Source organism: Plectropomus leopardus, chromosome 15, assembly GCF_026936395.1.
Source record: "Plectropomus leopardus strain MGB_pleo_1.0 chromosome 15, ASM2693639v1, whole genome shotgun sequence".
In the NCBI taxonomy this organism is placed as follows: domain Eukaryota; kingdom Metazoa; phylum Chordata; class Actinopteri; order Perciformes; family Serranidae; genus Plectropomus; species Plectropomus leopardus.
The window spans coordinates 26,259,659-26,279,298 of NC_142190.1; the positions used below are offsets into that span (position 1 = coordinate 26,259,659).

General features: G+C 41.1%; 1 protein-coding gene across 5 annotated transcripts; it reads right to left on the reverse strand.

Moving 5' to 3' along the window:
- Positions 1-653: 653 nt before the first annotated feature.
- On the reverse strand, positions 654-18,732 carry taf1 (TAF1 RNA polymerase II, TATA box binding protein (TBP)-associated factor). Of its 5 annotated transcripts, none has more exons than XM_088088392.1 (41): positions 18,387-18,732; positions 17,939-18,053; positions 17,535-17,664; positions 17,340-17,456; positions 16,861-16,983; positions 16,368-16,609; positions 16,014-16,229; positions 15,667-15,909; positions 15,349-15,580; positions 15,084-15,191; positions 14,795-14,962; positions 14,323-14,450; positions 13,452-13,559; positions 13,132-13,305; positions 12,839-13,012; positions 12,527-12,631; positions 12,242-12,442; positions 12,015-12,156; positions 11,480-11,610; positions 11,320-11,400; positions 11,072-11,221; positions 10,852-10,971; positions 10,361-10,536; positions 10,030-10,262; positions 9,730-9,937; positions 8,892-9,057; positions 8,499-8,710; positions 8,180-8,288; positions 7,987-8,085; positions 7,428-7,605; positions 6,412-6,479; positions 6,196-6,318; positions 5,989-6,081; positions 5,779-5,863; positions 5,574-5,641; positions 4,328-4,444; positions 3,880-3,987; positions 3,558-3,653; positions 2,744-2,963; positions 2,326-2,497; positions 654-1,250 (listed from the first exon to the last, which is right to left on the reverse strand). In XM_088088392.1, exons 2-41 carry the CDS (start codon positions 18,050-18,052, stop codon positions 1,028-1,030), a joined length of 5,961 nt encoding a protein of 1,986 aa, XP_087944518.1. In that variant the 5' UTR covers position 18,053; positions 18,387-18,732; the 3' UTR covers positions 654-1,027. The 5 variants fall into 5 exon arrangements, with proteins under 5 accessions (XP_087944518.1, XP_087944517.1, XP_042354760.2 ...); XM_088088391.1 differs by having other exon boundaries at positions 8,886-9,057; XM_042498826.2 differs by lacking the exon at positions 3,880-3,987.
- Positions 18,733-19,640: the final 908 nt, after the last annotated feature.

Below are 19,640 nucleotides of genomic sequence, written 5' to 3' on the forward strand. Positions count from 1 at the left end.
ATAAAATGTATCACTACTCATAACTGAGGAAAACGCTATAAAAAAAGAAATGATGACAAAACTTACTTTCTTTATACTTAATAATGTTGATTTTCTGTTTGATTGTCTTCTATATAAGAAAGGAACTACATAATCAGCACATGAAAAGCTCAGGTGAATAGGTGTAGGTTTGGGGTCCTTAATTTCCTGCATTCTTTTTATTTTTTCATACCTCAAATTGTGCATGCGTAAATGTCTTTAATATTGTCAAAAATAATTTTCCTCTGCTACTTTCACATTTTATGTTTGGACCGATTAATTAAAAAAAATAACCAATAGATTTATCAAGGGTCAAAATAATTATTGGTTCAAGCTCAGGGCAGCACGCACAATAACAAGTCTCTTTAGTAGAAACGAAAGCACGGATGTAAGAAACGATGTTGTTTACAGTATTATTTGCACCTGTGTTTCTCCTGTGATGACCTGCCAGAATGTCTGCCATGTTTTTCGGCCACTAACCCGTCAATAAAATCCTAATCCCAAACCCAGTCTTGTTTTAACTCATTATGCATTAAATATTAAATTTGAAATACGTGTTTGAACATTAAATGATCTCATACTGCAGTTCAATGTCTGTTACAAATATATGATTTTTTTAAAGAAAGAGCTGTGTGTTAACAGTATGTTGCAGCATGTTTATTCTATTTTTCAATAAGGAGGTGGGATAGAAAAAACAGACTGGCTTAACTATTAGCACAGGTTACGAAAGAGTTAAAACAGTGCAAAAGGACTGTACACAAACTTTCATGTTTAGAGACACACACGGAACATGATATTCAACTTATAAAAGGCAAACTGAGATTTACAATGTGCTGTGTGTGTCTATACGGTGTGTAAAACAGAGGAGGAAGCTATAAACATTATTCATTTATGATCATTTACAAAAAAAGTATGTACAAAACATTTTTCTGAGAAATCTCAATTTTAAAACTGTGATTATGAACAATGTTCTTTTTTTTAATACTGCGGATAAAATAAGAAAATGTCACTAGTTGTCTGAGTCCATGTCGCTGTCTCCTCCTATGGATCTGAATTCTTCGCTCTCCTCGTCTTCACTGAGCTGGACCTGCGAGAGCACAGCCGGGCCTCTCCTCCGTGCTTCATCTTCCTCATCTTCCTCCTCCTCTTCGCTGATGCCGTATTCTTCTCCATTTCCCATACTGGAGGCCTGCATCTGACTGCGGCTCTCAGTCTCATCGTAGCTGCCGTAACTGACATGGAAGAGAGGGAAGTAAGGAGATGGAAATGAACAACAGCTATAAACTGTGCAGCTAATCGGTTTCATGCACGGAATTGGAACTATGTCATGTGGCATTGTCTCTATTAAATAAAATGAAATTCAGTTCAAGTTAAACATAATCCTCAGGGACTCTGAAATCAAACTCTCTTTCCAAAACCATGGTTGGCATTTTCAAACAAAAGCCATTCAGTGTATTTACATTTTGGTTTTTACAAGCAGTTTTACTGTTCGTGGCTGAGTCCGCCATTCTCATTCTGAATTAAAGTTACCAACCTACCTACACCTGTGGGATTCATAGGAAAGGATGATTGAAATTGAGCCTTACTGTTCATATTTCACCTCACTGATGTCAGCTTCAGTTTCCTGTTCATGCTCTCACTGCTATATTAAAGCTGTATTAGGTTACTACTAATACAAGCTAAACATTTCCCACTGCTGCTGCTTCACATTAAAAGCATTTAACTGCTGAACGATGGGTCAGCATTTATTATGAATCAATCACAGAACACAAAGTCAAAGTATCCACTTAAGGAGTGTTTGCTGCAGTATTAAACAGCATTTCTTTTTATACCACAAAGAAATCTAAAGTATTCCAACCTGATGTGAACATTAGAATAAGCTATGTCATGCAGATATAACTGTAGTTTATATGTCATAGAACATTTTAAGACTTTTTGTTGCATTTTCCTAAGATAACCCGATGAAGTCCCAAAACATTTATGTTCCAAATACATTTCCTATTGTTGGTGGTGTAACAGACAGTGAGCTGGAGTTAATGTTCTATTATTATCGGCCCAGTGTCTTCTACTCATCTGTTGACCCGCAGACATAGGCCCGTTTGTACGTGGGGCGCCTGGTCTACCAGAGAAGCTACTGGGTGCCCCATTATATTTTTAGTAGATGAATAAAAAATGTCTTACGTTCCCTGTAGAAAAAAATAATCCCAAAAGAGAAACTTAAATTAATTTCTTTTAAAACTTTGAGACTTCAGTCATCTGCATTCTTGTGTACTGCTACAGTATTTTTGGCTCCTGGGTTGGTTGTACCTGACATTGCTGTCTTCCATGTGAGGCTCATCAGGCCCGTCGCCATCATATGACATCATGCTCTCGTCTTGCTCCATGCCCATGCGGGCGGTATCTTGAGCTCTCCGTGGAGGTGCAGGTCGCACATCTACCTCTCTGTCAGAGTCACTGCCGCTCTCGGACAGGTGTATAGCTGAAAGGAGACATACGACCAATTAGGATGTTACACATACCACAAAAGGCTGCACATGATAGATAGAGGACTGTCAATTCATATCCATTTTGTTTATGGAGTTTATCTGTCATTCTCAATTATCTATCTACAACACAATACTGCTGTCATCTTATATTACGAGGTCATGCTTTTTTTGCTTCTCTTCTGTTCATATTGTTTAGTACATCTGTGGCCATGTTCTGCTGCCGCTGCAGACGGACTTACAGGAGAAAGGGTTGTCGCCCTCCTCTTCGCTGGCGTCATCTTCTCCGTCAGACATGAGCAGATCCTGGTACAGCACGCTGGCTTGTGCTGGGCGGTTAGATAGTCCGTCATCTTCCTCCTCCTCCTCCTCTTCCTCCTGGTCGTGCACGCGTCTGCGAGGCGGCAGCAGCATGTCCTCTTCATCATCTTCGTCCTCTAGATCTCCGTCTGCATCCTCTGCCTAAAGAGACAGGCCAGACAGGTAAGTCATAGATAAATTAGTGAGCAAACTGAAATGTGAGAATAAGGATTTCAAATAAAAAATAAAGAAAAACAAATACTTAAAACACTTATTCAAAGTAAATGCTAGTGACATCTTTTAACCATTTTTAAAATGTGTTTTTCTTTTCAACATAGACAGGCGTTGCTTAGCGTCACCAGAAATAACAGGAAAGGAGAAAGTTGACCAGAGGTCCCCGCTGAGTACCAAGCTTGCTCAAATGTTATTGGAGCACAGAGCGAAAAGGGGCGGGACTTAGGAAGGTCTGAAAGCATCAAATAAATCCAGAATTAAACTGATAATACAAAATACCCTGTGTCAGCAGAATCAGTCAATCCAACTACAATAATGATTGGAGAGTGGTATGTATTTACCTCACATAGTTTGTTAAATAAGAAATTGAAGGCCGCAACAATGACATAGCCTGAAATTCAAGTGATTTTGATATAGTTACTTGCAGAAATATGTAAAGTACTTTTTCATTAGTGTGTAAATGTACAGCAGTGGTGACCTCATATCAGCTCCATGACCTTTAGATAAATCTGTCTTTCTTACAGGAGCAGGAGTCTTGGGTTTGCCATCATCTTCCTCCTCAAAGCCTTCAATGTCCACATCTGACTCTTCCTCCCCGGGTCTTCTGCTGTGGCGACCCTGAGGGGCAGGATGATAAAAGTCTGAGTAAACTCTTGCCCAAAGACAGCGGCAAGAGGCAAATTAACTGCACTCATTTTACTCTGTGATGTTTCTGTAATGTTCTAGTGTGACAATCTAACATGAGAAGGCACAACAAAAGCCTGTAATGAAGCTGGGTGCTCTGAGGATGGTCTGAGGAGAGGTGGCATGTGGTGGCGAGCCATATTTCTGTCTCTCTCCATACCTGCCCCCCTCTCTTCTCTGGAGCAACCACTAGAGGTCCCTCAGAGAAAAGGCTGCTGGTCTCTCTGGGCAGACTCCCTGAAGCCCCGCTGTCAAACAGATCAGCAGGCTGGCCGACAGCGCACAGAGCGGCGCGCACAAAGGGACAGACGGGACAAGACGGCAGGAGTGACGGAGAAAAACAGGGTGGGAGAAAGGAGACACTACAGTGAGGAAACTAGACTGCAGAGATTAAACATGAAAGTCTGGAAAGGAGAGTTAGTGCAAAGACAGAGTGAAGAAATACAAGGAGCCAGGAGAGCTACAAGGTGTGGCAAGGAGACTACTGCACGAGGAAAAGTTTAGGCTGCCTGCTGTGGTACGCTATGAACAGCTTAATTTGCAATGTATCTAGATACCACAGTTTACAATGCTAGTAAATAAAAACTGAGCCCTGGCTGCTCTCCTACCTGCGGTGTGTACGGCCCAGGCGTCATTGGGTCCAGGCACTCCAAGTCTGCTGCGTCCAGAGCCGCCTCTTTAGCGGTCGAGATGTCCTTCTCCAACTGGGTCAAGTGCTCATCATACTGCAGGCAAAACAGATGATTATTACAACAATGACTCTTTTTCCTGGTCCTAGCCCGAATCAAATCTAAGAAACATGGCAAATTATTACAGCAATTTGACAACAGATGTATCACATTTTTTTATTAAATGCAGCCCCCCTGTGTTGTACATTTGTACACTATGCCTAATATTGCATAGATTTTCTTAAACTATTTCTATACTAATAGGGTGTTTGAAAGGAGGGATAACTATTCTTTAGCTATAGAAAGTTTATCATAACAGTACATTTAAAATAATACCCTATACATGCAAAGCAATCCACTATCATTCTGAATATGACAATATTGTGAATTTGATGTTGGTCATGTAAATAGCATATTCCGATCCCATATTCTGAATCAGGCCGTATTCCAAACATAGCATTTTCCAATTAAGAATTGTGGGATATGTCACTTTTATTCAGTTGTATAACAGCACATATGGAATATGCATATCAACAGGGCTTTTACTGCGATTTGCAACACGTCCTCTTTCCTGTGCGTTGTTGTATATGCATAGTTCACAAACCAACTCGCCAACACTTTGCAAGGCTGTGGGGCAGAGATGCATGTCGACAATAAACACCCTTATTTCTGCTCAGAAGGAGAAACACACATACTTTTAAACAATATGAAAGGCTTGGTTTATTGGATTTGTGCAATTACTGCAACGCCGAACTTCTCAAGAAGGTGGCTGAAGGAATGTCAAAGGGAGGCTGGTTTTGTACGGTCCAACAAGTCCACCACCGGTGGAAGACTTTATTCCATTTTGATGCAAAACAGTTAAATGACAAGTGGCACCAGATGCTCCACTTTTCCATATATTGACATGATGAATGGCATATCCAACAGAGTATCCACAGCTGCATGTCTATGGGAATATTAGTGGACTATTCTTTTTAATTAATCATGTAAATAGCTATTAGCTTTTTTGAAATAAGGTACAAAAATGTTCCTTTTTTTTGCAGTCACTGTTCCCTGCATTTTTCTGCAGCAAGTCTGAGAAAATGGTAAAGCTCAGCCAAACGTAACTTCCTGCATAAATACTCATTAACATGACACCTCCCTCTTCATTAACAGGGGGCAAACTAAAAGCAAAGACCCAACGTACCTCTGCCAAAGTTTGCTTGCACACATTGACAATATCCAGGGCTGTCTTAGTGTATGGACTGTCTGGGCCTGTAAAAAAAAAAAAAAAAAAGTGAGTAATGGTGCTTCAAACAACATCTTTACTAAACTATAGAACTCTGTTCCAAGTAAGACAGACGAGAGACTGACCTGAAAGGTCACAATAACAGTGATGTCAACTCACTTACCATTGTACTTGATACTGTTGGTGTGGATGAGACTGACATCTGAAAGGAACGACTCTCTGTTCTGATATTTGTGTTTGGAGATGTACTGTTGAACCATGAAATACAGACACACAGAGAGGCACAGATTTTTAAATTCAATTGTATTGCCAATATCAAACATATTAAATAAGTTTTCTTGTTTCAAGGGTTGACACCTTGTAAGACTCTCACCTTGCGGATGCTCTCCAGATCCATTGGGTTCACTATCACCTTGTAATAATCAGGCACAAACTTTTTGTTGACGGGATGGTGAAACGGCCATGACTGTGGTGAAAGGAAGAGTTAAGGAATGAGATCAATAACTTTTTCTGCGTTTGAACTGATTAGTGCTCTTACATGGACTTAGGTACAAGAACATGGTAAGAAGGTTTGACTCACATCAGGAACAACCATCATCTTCTGGGTCACGATGTTGTCCAGGATGAAGGAGAAGGCCACCTGATCGTCATCATCCAGCAAAGGGTTGATGGCTTTCTCCAGCCTCACCAGCCTGTCCTCCTTCTACACACACACACAGTGTTAATGAGTATTGACAAAATTGACAAAAGAGCAGGATGATGTGAAATGAGACAAAACATTCACATTAACACTCACCTCTTTCAGTTTGGTATCGCACAGGTCCAGCATGGACTGTGCAACCTGTGTTATTGGATGTTTTGCTCCTAGTGAAACAAAAACAAAGAGCTGTCTTAGCACAATGATACGGGTTTAAAGTCTCTCTAAAACCAGAGTAAGACCTGAATCTGTATTCAGGAGGGGTGATTAACGGTCTGATTTCCACTGCATAGTTCAGCTCCACTCAACTGTCAGCATAAGCAGGATTCTCAGCTGATCACCATAGCAATATTGTATGAAAATGTTAAACTTCTTCAATGGGATACACTGCGTGCTGCTTCGTCCTTGGTTTAAGGCAGGAGTGCTGCCATTTTTTGAAAATCTGGGTTGGGTGATTACAAGAATTCCCTACTGACTGTAGTGCAGCTATTTAAAAATGGCCAGTTTGCACTGGATGTCCCGTGTTGTGCTACTGATGATTATCTCTGACATTCAGTGGTGTAGGAGTCAGAATGTGTATTTAGTCTGTGTGGTTCATTATTTGTTTAGGATTCACACGTTCTTTTGATCACTTTTATTTCAAGCCATTCTTACTGACACTGGGGTGTGGTTTATCATCGTTTTGTTCATTCACAGGCGGCACTTAGACAAAGAGGGTGAGTGGGCTCCGATATTTTGTGTTTACCGTCTCATTATGTCACGTTATATCAAGTCACATCACATCTCATCTTGTTTCATCTTATTTTGCTTATTCCAGTTTTAAGTGTTTTTGTTAATGAACACCATAAAACGTATTAATATGAATTGATCTGAACAACTTAACACAGTTAAGAGCGATGAGCCTCTTTATGGCTTTTTTTCATCAACAGCAGTGCGCTGCATGTTTTATCTCCACCTTTGAGTTTTGGCTCAGCTAGCTTTGAACTTTGACCAGGGCCGCACCAAGAAAGTATTTTTGTCAATGGAAAACCGAAAAAGAACGGTTTCATGCAAGTTGTATTGAGCCGTGCTGTACCATGCAGTGAAAATCAGGCTAAACGTTCTAATATCTTTACCATTGTAGGTTGCGCTGTTCTTGACGATAACTTCGACTGCTTCACGGAACTCCTCTCTCGATGGATACATGCGTTTGCGAACATTCTCCCTCAGCGTCTGCAGGTCCATGGGCCGAGTGATGATCTTATAGTAGTCCTTGACAACCTTGGCATTGACTGGTGTGTGGAATGGATACGTCTACATAGAACAGACAGAAGTAGTGAATGAATGAATGCTTATATTTTTATGCCACCTAGTGGCCCATCTCTCACGGGATTATATGACACCTTTGCAACAAGATGCACAATAGTCCATAGTACATGTTTCATTACATGAAGATAGCTACCGGTATTGCTGGCAAACAAAAAAACAAAAAAATTTTACAAAGAAAAGACGAGAAAAATAAATAAAATAAAATAAAATAAAATAAAATAAAATAAAATAAAATAAAAACAATAATAATAATAAATACATTGGCAAAAAAAAAATGAGACAAGAAGATGAGACAGTAGAGCAGTAAAGGAGACTGGACACAGTACATGTTGCTGAGGTGGATAAGTGTGTGCCTGCAGATCTTACATTGGGGTGATCCCGCATGTCATTGATGATGCTCTCCAGCACAGAAGACAAGGTCACCATGGGGTCAGTGCGTCTGCGGTGGATGGCCTTGTGTGGTTTCTGCGAATATTATAAAACAAAAACAGTTTGAAAGATCAGCTTAAAAGAATCTCAGTTCAAAATGTGCAAGAACAAGCTGTAAAACATCACTTACATTGAGGTAGTCACAGTGCACAGCGTTGCCTACGCGTCTCTTCTTCTTTGGTGGGAGCTGTTGTTTGGGGAACTTGAGGACTAAAGATTTTCTTCGCACCTCATCAGCACTGTAGCAGAGAAAAAATGTTTGGATCTGCAGCGGCTATACGCTATTCATCTCTCTAACACTGTGTCAAAATGACTTATGTCCATGACCCATATTCAAAAATACCACCCTAATTTATAACTGGGAGAATCTTGCAGAAAATGCAAAAATCAGAGTACAGATCAGAATTATTTTCAGTGGTTGCAGATGTGAAACAAGGACAATTCATTACCTCTCTATGAGCTGTTTGCCCAGCACAATCTTGGTGCCCTCCACCTTGATCAGCTCCTCATTGTCATTATGGATTACGGTCTTCTCCAGCTCCTCCTCCTGCTCCTCTGTCATGGCAACTGGGTTAGAAGGCGGGGCGTTGGTTTGATAGTACAGCGGGCAGAACTTATTGGTCCTCATGTGTCCAATGGCTCCACACGCGCCGCACTTTAACTAGGGAAAAGAGGCAAACATTAAGGAACACGACAAATAATCTGCCTGTGCTATGTGACAGTAATACTGAAAGAACAATACACATTGAAAGCCATAGGTTTGCATTTAGCTGGGTACCAAAAAGCTGGAGAGGAAAGAGTAATAGAGAAGTATAGTACTGAATCGGCAAGCTTACTTTTACCTTGAGGTCTGGTCTCTCTTTGACCTTCTTGGCCTTCTTCTCAGGAGGTCCCTTGATCTTGTCTTTCTCTTGGTTTCTCTTCAGCCTCCTCAGCTGCTCCTGAATACGCCGGCGCTCCTTCCTCATCTCTTCTCTGTGCTGCTCATCAAAGAGGGCAAACTTTCGTCTGCAACCACAAAGAGACACAGTCCTCGCTGTTTTACATTCACTTTTTCAGTCAACGGTATGGAAGTGGCATTTCTATGATATAAGTTCTTATTAGGCTAACCGCCTGGTTAACACTGGATGCTACAGTATTAACACACAGGACCTTTGGCATATTTCATATATATAAAAAACAGACTAATTTAACAGTGATTATGATTTGATATAAATGCAAAACATAAGGCAAATACTTCAAAATAAACAGCATGTTGTGTACAGTCGCATCAAAACTAATATGCATGCTAATTATCAAAGCCGTCATCAGGATTTGATGTTCCCATATCAAGCTACACGCCTACTCGGATCTCCATGGTCACCCTGGCTGAAGCTTAAGTAGGAGCGCCCCCATGTTCCGACAGAAAACAAATGCAAATTTGTAAATTAATTGTAACGGCACAGGATACACATGATTATGTCTGATTTTCGAAATAAGATGTAAATACATGTATGAAAATAAGATTATTTGGAATATATTAACAGGATGTATTTAAAAAAACGACACCTGTGCCTCCTATATTATGAAATCCCTCTAAATTGTGAAGGGAATTATGAAATTATTAAAAATAGTATGAAAATGAGTGCACTGTTTTTACATTCAAATTCACTGATATTAATTGATTAGAGGGAGACTAACATGAATTCATCGTCCTTGGTGGTTCTGATCCTGGTGTAGGCGTCGATGACGGAAGCCTTTCGTACTGTCTCGCAGCGGACATACTCCTTGCCGTCCTCATCCCTGAAAGTGCGATAGATCTTGAGTCGCCGTCCTGTGGCTGAGGAGTTGAGGCTGGTAACGGAGGAAGTGTCGTCGTCTTTGTGGGAGCTGGTGGACAGGGAGCTGGCTGTAGAGTGAAGGGAAGTTAAGCTTACAGTTAGAGACACAAACTAACTCAGGTATGTCCTCAGTGCACCGCTCTCTGACTTTCAGACTCACACAAGCCTTTGCGCCTCTCCTTGCGTCCCTTGTGGTCACGATCGCTCTCCTCGCCCATCAGCATCCTCTGCAGCTCCTTCCTCTCCTGCTCTTCCCTCTCTCGGGAAAGCTGGGAGCTCGTTTTCTTGTTCTGCAGCATGTTCTCAATGTTCTTCCCCATCTCCTCAAAGTCACTGTCCTCTGCTGAGCTGCTGTCTGTGTCTGTGGAGAGCACCTCTGTTGACTCAAGCACTCTGTGGTGGTTGTGGTGGGGGGACGACAAGAAAAAGAACTCAAGTTGTGCTCAGAAGGAATCCTAAATAACATATAAAACCCTAAATAAGACTCTCACTTGTTCTGAAGATCAAAGATCCTCTGGCACTCTTCCTTGTAGCGCTCCTGGTGTTCAGCAACAGAGAAACGAGAGCCTCTGGCGAACTTGCTCATGGGTCCCTCGCCTGAACGGGCCTGCTCTGTGGACATGGTTCTCACCACGTCAATCACCTCCCAGCGTGAGAGCTTCTTAATCTAACACACATACAAACACACGATTTAACAAGCCTTAAAAATAGGGTAAAAAACACAACCTAAAAGTAAAGTTTCATTTCCTGCATTTGTCCTGCATTCCTGCATAACAAATCTCACCTGCACAAGTTTTTGCACATGCTCCAGTTACCGTGAATAAAAGATGGTAGAATAGACTATTTAAGTTATCCATTGCTGTGATAAACACAATGATTATCATACAGATCAAAACTAAGATCCTCTAATAGGGGATGTTCTCTTTAAGCACTAGGCTGTCCTACATCTGCTTCATGTGTTTGCATATCATCACGGTCTTACCTCTTCCTCTGGAACGCCGAACTTGCGCAGCAGCTGCTTTGCATTCTTCAGTGAGAGTCTCCTCAGGTCAGCATCTGTCCCCGTCACTGTTTTCTTAGCAGGCTGTGGCTCTTTGTCATCCTGAAAGAAATGCACAAGATCAAGTTTCCAGCCTCCATTTTAACACAATGCGGAACAAAGGAAGGCAGATTTTTACTTTGGCAGATTTTTTACGTCTTACCTTTTGTTGAGTGGGCTTGTTGGGTACTTTGACGTAGGAGAAACCTTCTCCGCAGCCTGTAGGATCAGCCACGCCTGTAACTTCCAACAGGCATTTCCCCTTCATGGCAGAAATGAAAGCTCTTGTTGTGTTCCAAGGAGCCGTCCGCACCTAGGATGTTTGAGACAGGATCAGGATCAAGTTGGGTTTTTTTTTTTGTTATGTCAAGTCTTCAACGCTTCGTTGTGAGAAAGCGCTTGGATCAATACCTCATCATCGATCTTCATTTGAAAGTCCTCTTCGTTCTCCTCCTCTGGAGCAAAGAAGGATTTCTCGCCGTATCCAGCATCCTAATGGGGTAAAATAATAAAGTGAAGCCGTGCCACTTGTGTTAACCATCTATGGATATTTATAGGCAGACACTGTTACCTTGAGCCTTTGCTCTGCCACAAGCATGCTATAATAAGCACAACACTGCTCTGGAGACACCATGGCCCTGATTTCCTCCTCTGTAGGCAACCTGAAGTCCGGCTTCAGCACCCACCAGTTAGAATCCATTCCTGGCACGTGGACAAGACACAGTGAGACATTTTATTGTATCTGCAACCTTCAACTTGAAGACAAAATGCAGCATTATAAGGAAAAAACATGTCCTTCCTTCCAGCTTCCATTATAGGTATATGCACATTAGAAAAAGCATTGTAAAAAAAGCATGACCTGCTTAAACTGTCCTTATACTACAGCTTACCTTTTGTGAAAAATCCATAGAAGTTGTACAGAGATCTTTCCCTTTTCTGATTCCTGTCTGTCAATTCAAGGCACACATACTGCTGACCTCATGCACAGTACTTCTAAATAACCTCAACACTGCCCTGATATGACACAACTGAGTTAGGTTAGTCCAAAAAATGATGATGATCACTGAGAAGCGGGCGCACAGAGTTAATGAATGAGCGTGAACTACCTGTGCGTTTGAAGTCAGCGCACAGTTTTAGTCGTTTCCTGATGCTGCTCTCTGAGTGTGAGGGAAAGGCTTTCTTTATGTCTTCCATGCGGATTCTGCGTGGCCGGTCTTTGCTCTTCCAGAACAAGCGGTAAATGAACACCTGCAGAGCACAGATGAGACAGGTGAGCATCCACAGCAGCAGCTCAAGTTTTTTTTGGAGAATTCAGGCAAAATAAAAAACATACTTGTAGGAAGTCTCTGATGTGTGTATTGGCTCGTTTGGAGTTGGGCCCAGGAACTTCAAACAAGGGGCACTGCTGTCCAACTACAAAAATGTCCACAATCTCTCTGATGTAAAGGCCGTGACGTGTTCGTAGAACCAAGAAATCAGTCTCTGGCATCTTGTGCAGGTAGATCGGAGCACGGAAAAGGTTGTTTTCAAATGCCTAAAAGAAAAAGACATCTCACGGTTTGCCATGATAACAGACCGACCATTGGAATACTGAGACTTTGACCGTGACGGTGCTAACCTGGAGCAGCTGTCCAGGGTGAAGAGAACCCAGGAAAGGTGATGTGTGGCAGTACACAGTCTCTCCATATTTACAGTCTGGTGCTCCAGGATCTTTTCCAGGTTTCTGAAGAATAAAGTAACAATGCCATAATGTCTTTTAACAACTCAGTCAAATAAAGCATGGGGTCAAATGTCATTGAGTTGAATTTGACGATCTGAAATAAACACTGCAATGAAATACAAAACATTTCTGCAAATAAATATGACAATCACAGCATGTCTTTACTAACAAAATGCAAAGTCATGGCTGGGAAACAAAACCTAGACTCACCCTTTTGTAGTAGTTTTTGATTTTTGTGGCCAAGCCAACTTGCATGATGAGAGGGGGGTATTCTTCGCTGTACTCTGCCAGGATCAGATCTCCATCTTTGCCTGTCAGGTCCTGCGGGGTTCGCATGAAGAACATGTCCCCTCCCCCTGATGCCTGCCGCTCCTGCTCCCTCATCTATAGTAAAAAATATTAAAACATTCACTCAGAGCACAATAAATGTTGTAGAAAAATGGTGAAACACTACAAGGTTATCTGTTTATAGAGTAATAGCGCTCTTTTGAGCAGGGCCCCACCTTGGCCTTCTTCTTGATGTGTTTGAGCAGCGGCTGGACAGGATGGGGACCTGGCTGAGCCAAAGCCCCAAACGAGTACTTCTTCAGAGTCGGCCGATGGAACTGGCGCAGCTTCATGGGCCCCATGTGAGTGGGGAAGAACGGCTGTCTCAGCTCCAGGGCCGGGATGGAGTGCTGTTAAAGACACATCGTTAGCTCCATCAAATTACAAGACTTCTACTCTTCAGCTGTTTCAGCTTATAAATACAATGACAGTTCAAAGCATTAATATTGACTGTGTCCTGTTGACTTTAGCTTTATTTTTGTGGGCTGCTGCTTACCTGTATGATGTTGCCACCAAACGTTCCCCTCAGGCCCTGCTGTTTCGGATAGTAGAACTCATCATTGGAGAGGTTCCAGGGGTCCTTCACTTCAGGCTGGGACATGTTCTGAGTTGAGAGAAACCATATTTCCAAATAAAAGAGTTGTCATATCGTATCTCTTCTTTTTTTTTCTGCCTGAATTGTTAGACAGGTGCCTGTTCAAACTGTGCATTTGGGGCAGGTCGATTACTCGGCTTCTAGTATTGCTGCTTGCAGATTTCTCGAGAACAGCTCATCGAAGCAACTTTACACTCGACACTGCACTTCCTTGGGTCCTCAGCAATATACCACCAAGTGTGAAGTCGATTGGATGAACAGTTGTCAAAAAATCAAAGGGCAGGGGCGGCTTCTAGTTCAGGGGGTAGAGTGTGCGCCCCATATGCCTCAGGCTCCTGCAGCGGCCCGGGTTTGAGTCCGGCCTGTGACCCTTTGCTGCGAGTCATTCCTCCTTCTCTGTCCCACCTTTCCTGTCAATCTCAAACTGTCCTATAAAATAATGCCCCCTAAATATAATCTAAATAAAAGACAAACTGACAGGGACTTTTTCTATTTTAGCTAGATCCTATTCTCTGTCCAAAATTTCACAGTTACTGCTCACATGTAATGGCACATTAAACTTTTATGGTTTCCGGTGCAGGTATTCTGTCAATTTCATTTCTTTCATTATTTCTGCTACTTTATTATGTAGCCTTGATCTTCCTTATTAAATCACATATTTTACACTTTCTTTTTCAAATCAAAAACATCTCCACTGCAGATGAAGACCTTGTAATCTGACATTTCATATGATCAAACATGTTCCTCTGTCGACCCTGATGAGGCAACGTACCTGCTGTGGCTCATCTTTGATCACCCCAGTCTTCCCCAGCAGGATGCGGCTCTTTTTGATTGCCGTTTCCTTCTTATTCTCTTTTGATGGGGAGTGGGAAGTCATCTCCTCCTTTTCATTGGGGATTTCTACGAGAGAAAACAGATGGTCAAAACGAGCAGACTATCTAATTCAGTGATGACAACACTGTCATTTTGAGCCCAGACCACAAAATAATGCAGATCCCCAAAATCTACTTGGAGACTAATAAAAGCTGCTCCTTTAACTTGGCATAAATTACACACAGTCACAGACATTAATTAAAAATATGTATGCATAGAACTATTGTTTGTGTTCCACTTTCAGAAACACATAGATTTCAGAAAATTCTTACTGTATATTTTACTGAAAATTTAAATTAAAGATGCCAATTTTGGAGAGAGAAAAACAGAGGTGAATGCGTAGCGTATCAAAACGGCCATTGTGAATATACCTAGGATGATATTTTCATCATTGGGATCCAGTGTAAGAACAGGCGGCATGAGCATGTGATCCATGTCCTGATCATCCCAGATAATGTTATCTTCCCAGCGTCCATACACCAACTCCTCATTATCAATGGGGAAAATGGAGAACCAGGGGGAGTCTTCTTCATGAGAAGCTGTAGAGGGACAAAAACAAGTAAAGACAATACAGAAAATTAGAGCTTAGCTTGAGATTAAAAATTGAATAAAGGTTTTGGTGAATCTAATATTGGCATTGTTACCTTAAAATAAACTCACCTTGGTTATCATGGCTGTTTTTTTCCCGCTTAGAGCCAGAGATGGAGGCAGCTTTGGGCATGGGTGGAGGTGTGGGTGGCACCAACTGGGAATTACTTCTTGTCAAACCTATAAGATTAAATAAATATATTATTTATTTATATATTATATTTACTTTACAGATAAGAAATACTACAGTCTCTGTGTTTGGGTATTGTATTTAATTTTGTGGCAAAAAAAAAAAAAAATTCAAGAGTTAGATTTGTATTTTTTCTAGGTGTCTTACCCTGCTGTGCGTTATAAGCATTTGCATTGCGGGTCATGCTCGAGGGCAGCCAACCTGCCAGGCTGGCTCGCTGAGTCTTTGTGCCCTTGTGTTTTACGTCCTCCCCATTCCAGATAATATCGTCCTCCCATTTCAGCTGCGTGACCATCAGGAAGAGCTCATTCTCCAGGGCTGATCTGTCCTTATCTCCATCTTCATTATCATCATTGTCGTTGCCATCTCGCTTGAAAAACTGGAGATATTATTATAGACAATATCAGTGACACTATCAGAAAAATTTTCATGTTATGATGGCTGCAGAAGTTCATGTTTGCATACCTCATGTACAGTCTCTGTGATTTCTTTAAGCGTGTCCTGCTGCTGAGGCTCACTGGTCGTCATTTCTTTTAGCTTGAAGCCGTAGTTGAAGTTGCTTCCATCCTCAGAGACGCCAAGCATGTCGTACCAGAGCTGTGCGGGGCCGTATCGCCATTCTGCTACTTTAGGTCGAGACTCTGCCTCCTTGTCCCCATCGCCACAAGTTTGTGAGAACTTGGATTCCACTGGAGCCATCATGGTTATCTTCAGGACACAGAAAGGTAGGTGGGGAGATACAATGACTTATTGCCTGACTACCACCAGCTCACAGTAGAACCTGTGATATCCTGTAACAATGAAATATTTACCTCATCATCAGACAGACACTGCTCTGGGGGAGGAGCGGGCGCATACTCGTAAAGCCATCCAGATTTCTTCTCCTGGCTTTGCTCTGTTGGTTCTCCCTCTGGAGGAGGTGTCCCAGGCTGAGGGTCTCTGTGCTTTCGCTTTTTCTTCCTGCGGGCACTCCTCCAAACTGATGGCATGTTCTTTCCAGGACCAAACAGCCGTAAGAACCTAAGCACCTGGTGGTAAATCCAAGAGAAAGTGGGTATCAGTGCAGTCCTTAATTTAAAAAAAAAAAAAAAAAAAGACGATAATGACAAAATAAATCTTAAGCATGTATAATGACAATTAAACAGATGCTTGTAAAGATGTCATACCCTTCCTGGCCTAAACTCGGGGAAGAGCTCTGTGACACCTGGCAGTGCTTTGGCTGCATCTTTCTGCATGATACCAGCAAGAGGGAGGGTGAGCCTATCTGGGGGGCCTCCAGCCCCTAAGTCCTGGCAGGGACGGTCAGTTTCTGACTCAGAATCTGAGGAGCTGCTGAAATCAACCTTATCAGCTGTAGAAGATGGTGCGATGATGGAGGGCAAGATGATGCCATCACCCTCTTCCCCAACTGTGAGGAGAGACAGGGACAAAACCACAGCAGAAGCAGACGATCAAACGTCATGTCATGATATTCGTGATCTAAAATGCTTTAACCAAGTCTGAAGTGCTACTGAGTTTACAATACAATCAATCCAGTGTATGTTATTCAGAGACAACACTAGCAAATTCACACCCCTATAAGTTTTCTTTACAAGTTTCAGCTTTAACTCTGTTAAAGAAGATGAGTCAGTCACAATCCTTATGGGTAAAAATGTTCACCATTTGAGCTCTGAGATGAGGGTTCCTCTTTCTTAGCAGATGTAGGTAGACTTGGGGGTGGCGGTGGAGGCATGAGCTTAGAATCAATATCCTCGCAATCAGCATCATAGTCATCTTCATCATCTAAGATGAAAGAATTTAAAAATGTTGAAAAACATTCACACAAAATAAATGGAAAAGTGAACAGTCCACCAACATTCTGGAAACTTTGGTAAGGAATGAAAAAAATGTGAAAGAAGTGATACAGTTAATGATTTGATTGTGTAAAATGGTGTAAAACTTGTAAAAAAAAAAATCACTTTTAATGACATTTTGAGGTTAAAAAGGTATAGAAAATGCGTTTAATTATACATCCTAAGAAATAAAATATTAACAAAAAAAAACACAATTAGATGTTAGATGCAGTTAAGTAAGGTGTAATTTCTAATCGACTCTAACAACAAATCAAACAGGACTCTAAGGAGCTGTAAGTGGATCACCTGTTTTCCTGCTGGGTTGCAAAGACCCCATGGCCTGACGGTACTTTTTTGTCTCATCCTCAGCGACCTCACTGATGTCAGAATAATCAACTGCATCCTCTGTGCTCTTCACCCAACCTGGATGAGGACAAAGATTGAAAATGTAATTTCTGGCAAAATGAATGGAGTACAGTTACTTTTTATAGTTAAACTAACCTTCTGCATCCACAGTACCAGACTCCCTGCTTTCCTCTTGATCCTCCTCCTCCTCCTCATTGGCAGTGATTTCTGTAATGAGTGTGCCCAGACCCAGAGTACCCAAACCAGCCAAATGCTTTTTGGACTCCTGGATGGGAAGAAACCACAGAAACAGAACATAAAGTTATAATAAATAACCACGTTCTAAAAACGAATCATGAAAAAATAATATTATGTACATATATATATATATATATATATATATGGAGAGAGAGAGAGGGAGAGAGAGAGAGAGAGAGAATTTCCATTGTGATTTTTTAAAAATCTTAATCTAAATGCTGTGTATAATTATACTAATATGACTTATGATGAAAGTACTTTTTAATGTTGCAGGGGGGGAAACAGATATTTCAAACACCCACATTGTCCAGAACACTGTCATCCTCAAGCTGTCCATCTTCATTGATGTTTCCAAAGAGAAAGCCAGTTATAGAGAAAGGACGATCTTGGTCCTCGTCACTGTCTGAATCCGACATACTTGATGGAAAAAAACAGAAAAATCAGACTTCATGATAGAGTTATCGTTTGTCTGCATACAAAATCAGTTTACACTACCAACTCATACATGTTTAGGCTACCACTTATGTTTCGAGAAAACATCGCAAAAAAACTTAATATCGTTTCAACAATAGGTAGCAATACTTCACAATGTCTTATACTTCGTACACATACATAACATACAGAAAAACCTTGTTATTTGTACTGCAATGGAGTAAGTTAACGCTTAGCAGTTGCCTTTGTTAACTTTTTATCTCACTGGCAATACAATTGGTAGTGCAAAAATGTTTAAAATGTCATTGATTCACTTACCTTTCGTAACCGGAGTTTCAGATTTGGTTTAATTTGGTTTCAGCCAGCTTGCTGTGTCGACTGAGCTAATGTGCTCCTTTCAGATGAGCCAGGCTAAGTAACGATAGCTAAGTTAGCTAATGTTGCTAAACAAATAACTTGTAATACGTTCACTCAAATCTATGGAAACATATTTTCTACATGTGCCTGCATTGTGGGACCAAAAGAAAAACCACAAAAATCCATATAACGCGGTCTTTACAAAGCCAGGTTCGGTAAAAGCGTTTGTTTTGATTTGCGAGTCTTTCGCTGCAGAGCACTGCGCCAGCTATGCTAGTTAGCTAGCGGAAACTCCAAGTGACCCGGATGTACAGCGTGAGGCGTTCAGGATCTCCCTGAACGCGGTAAACGTGACAGGATCCAAGTTTGTGTTACACCGAATATCAGCAATATACATTACTTTTTTAATTTCATTTTTGTACTGTGTTAAAATAAAGGCTGTTTTTTTTTACTGATACTTTGATCAAAAACAGAATTTATTAAATTGTCTGTCACTGAAACACCTTGGTCATAATACAGTAACATGTATCTGCAATACATTGTTTTCCCCTGGCGGACATGGTTTTGTGTGACTCGTTAAAGTGATTTAAATTAACTGCATTTAAAGATGTAATAGTGATGTTTAAGTAAGTAAAAGCAAATCACATGTTTTATTTGCTCTTGTTATTCTTACAGCTCCTGTCATATACCAGTACATATTAACTCCATAATCTGTGTGTTTTTGATAGTTTGACTTCTGCTGCCCCCAAGTGGCTCAACAATCAGCTCTTGTAGGTTTCAAACCTGCTCACTGTTCATCCTTGTGGCATACTGTCAGGCATTAGCAGTATTATGTAGAAATGTGTGTCACTCACTTATAGTGGATTTTGAGTTGCTCATCTTGAATAATTTCATTCAAAAACTGGATCTGAACACTGAAACCCCTTCCTACTTTTTGACATTATGCTGAACAGCATGTATGTGAAATTCATTAGTTTGGAGCTGAATTCCATGAACATGAAAGTGAATGTAACACTATGAAATTGAATTCAGTTGCTCTTAAACTGTTTTTAGAGCAGACTGAGCTTTTTCAGCAAGGGCCCTTAAAGAGACAGACACTAAAACGGAGTGTTCCAGACGGAGGCTGAATACAAGTATATTCAGATGGACAGTGTGAGAAAAATAATTTTTTTTTTTTTTACATAAAAGCATGTAATGTTGTAGTTGACCAACCCC

What these genes read in the sequence shown, in the direction of transcription:
- taf1 (XM_088088391.1), bottom strand. Translation starts at nt 18,052, where the DNA reads ATGTCGGATTCAGACAGTGACGAGGACCAAGATCGTCCTTTCTCTATA. An exon ending in ATGACAGTGTTCTGGACAAT is followed by an intron (nt 17,665 to 17,938) that starts GTGGGTGTTTGA and finishes CTTCCCATCCAG; the next exon opens with GAGTCCAAAAAGCATTTGGC. An exon ending in TGGTACTGTGGATGCAGAAG is followed by an intron (nt 17,457 to 17,534) that starts GTTAGTTTAACT and finishes GTCCTCATCCAG; the next exon opens with GTTGGGTGAAGAGCACAGAG.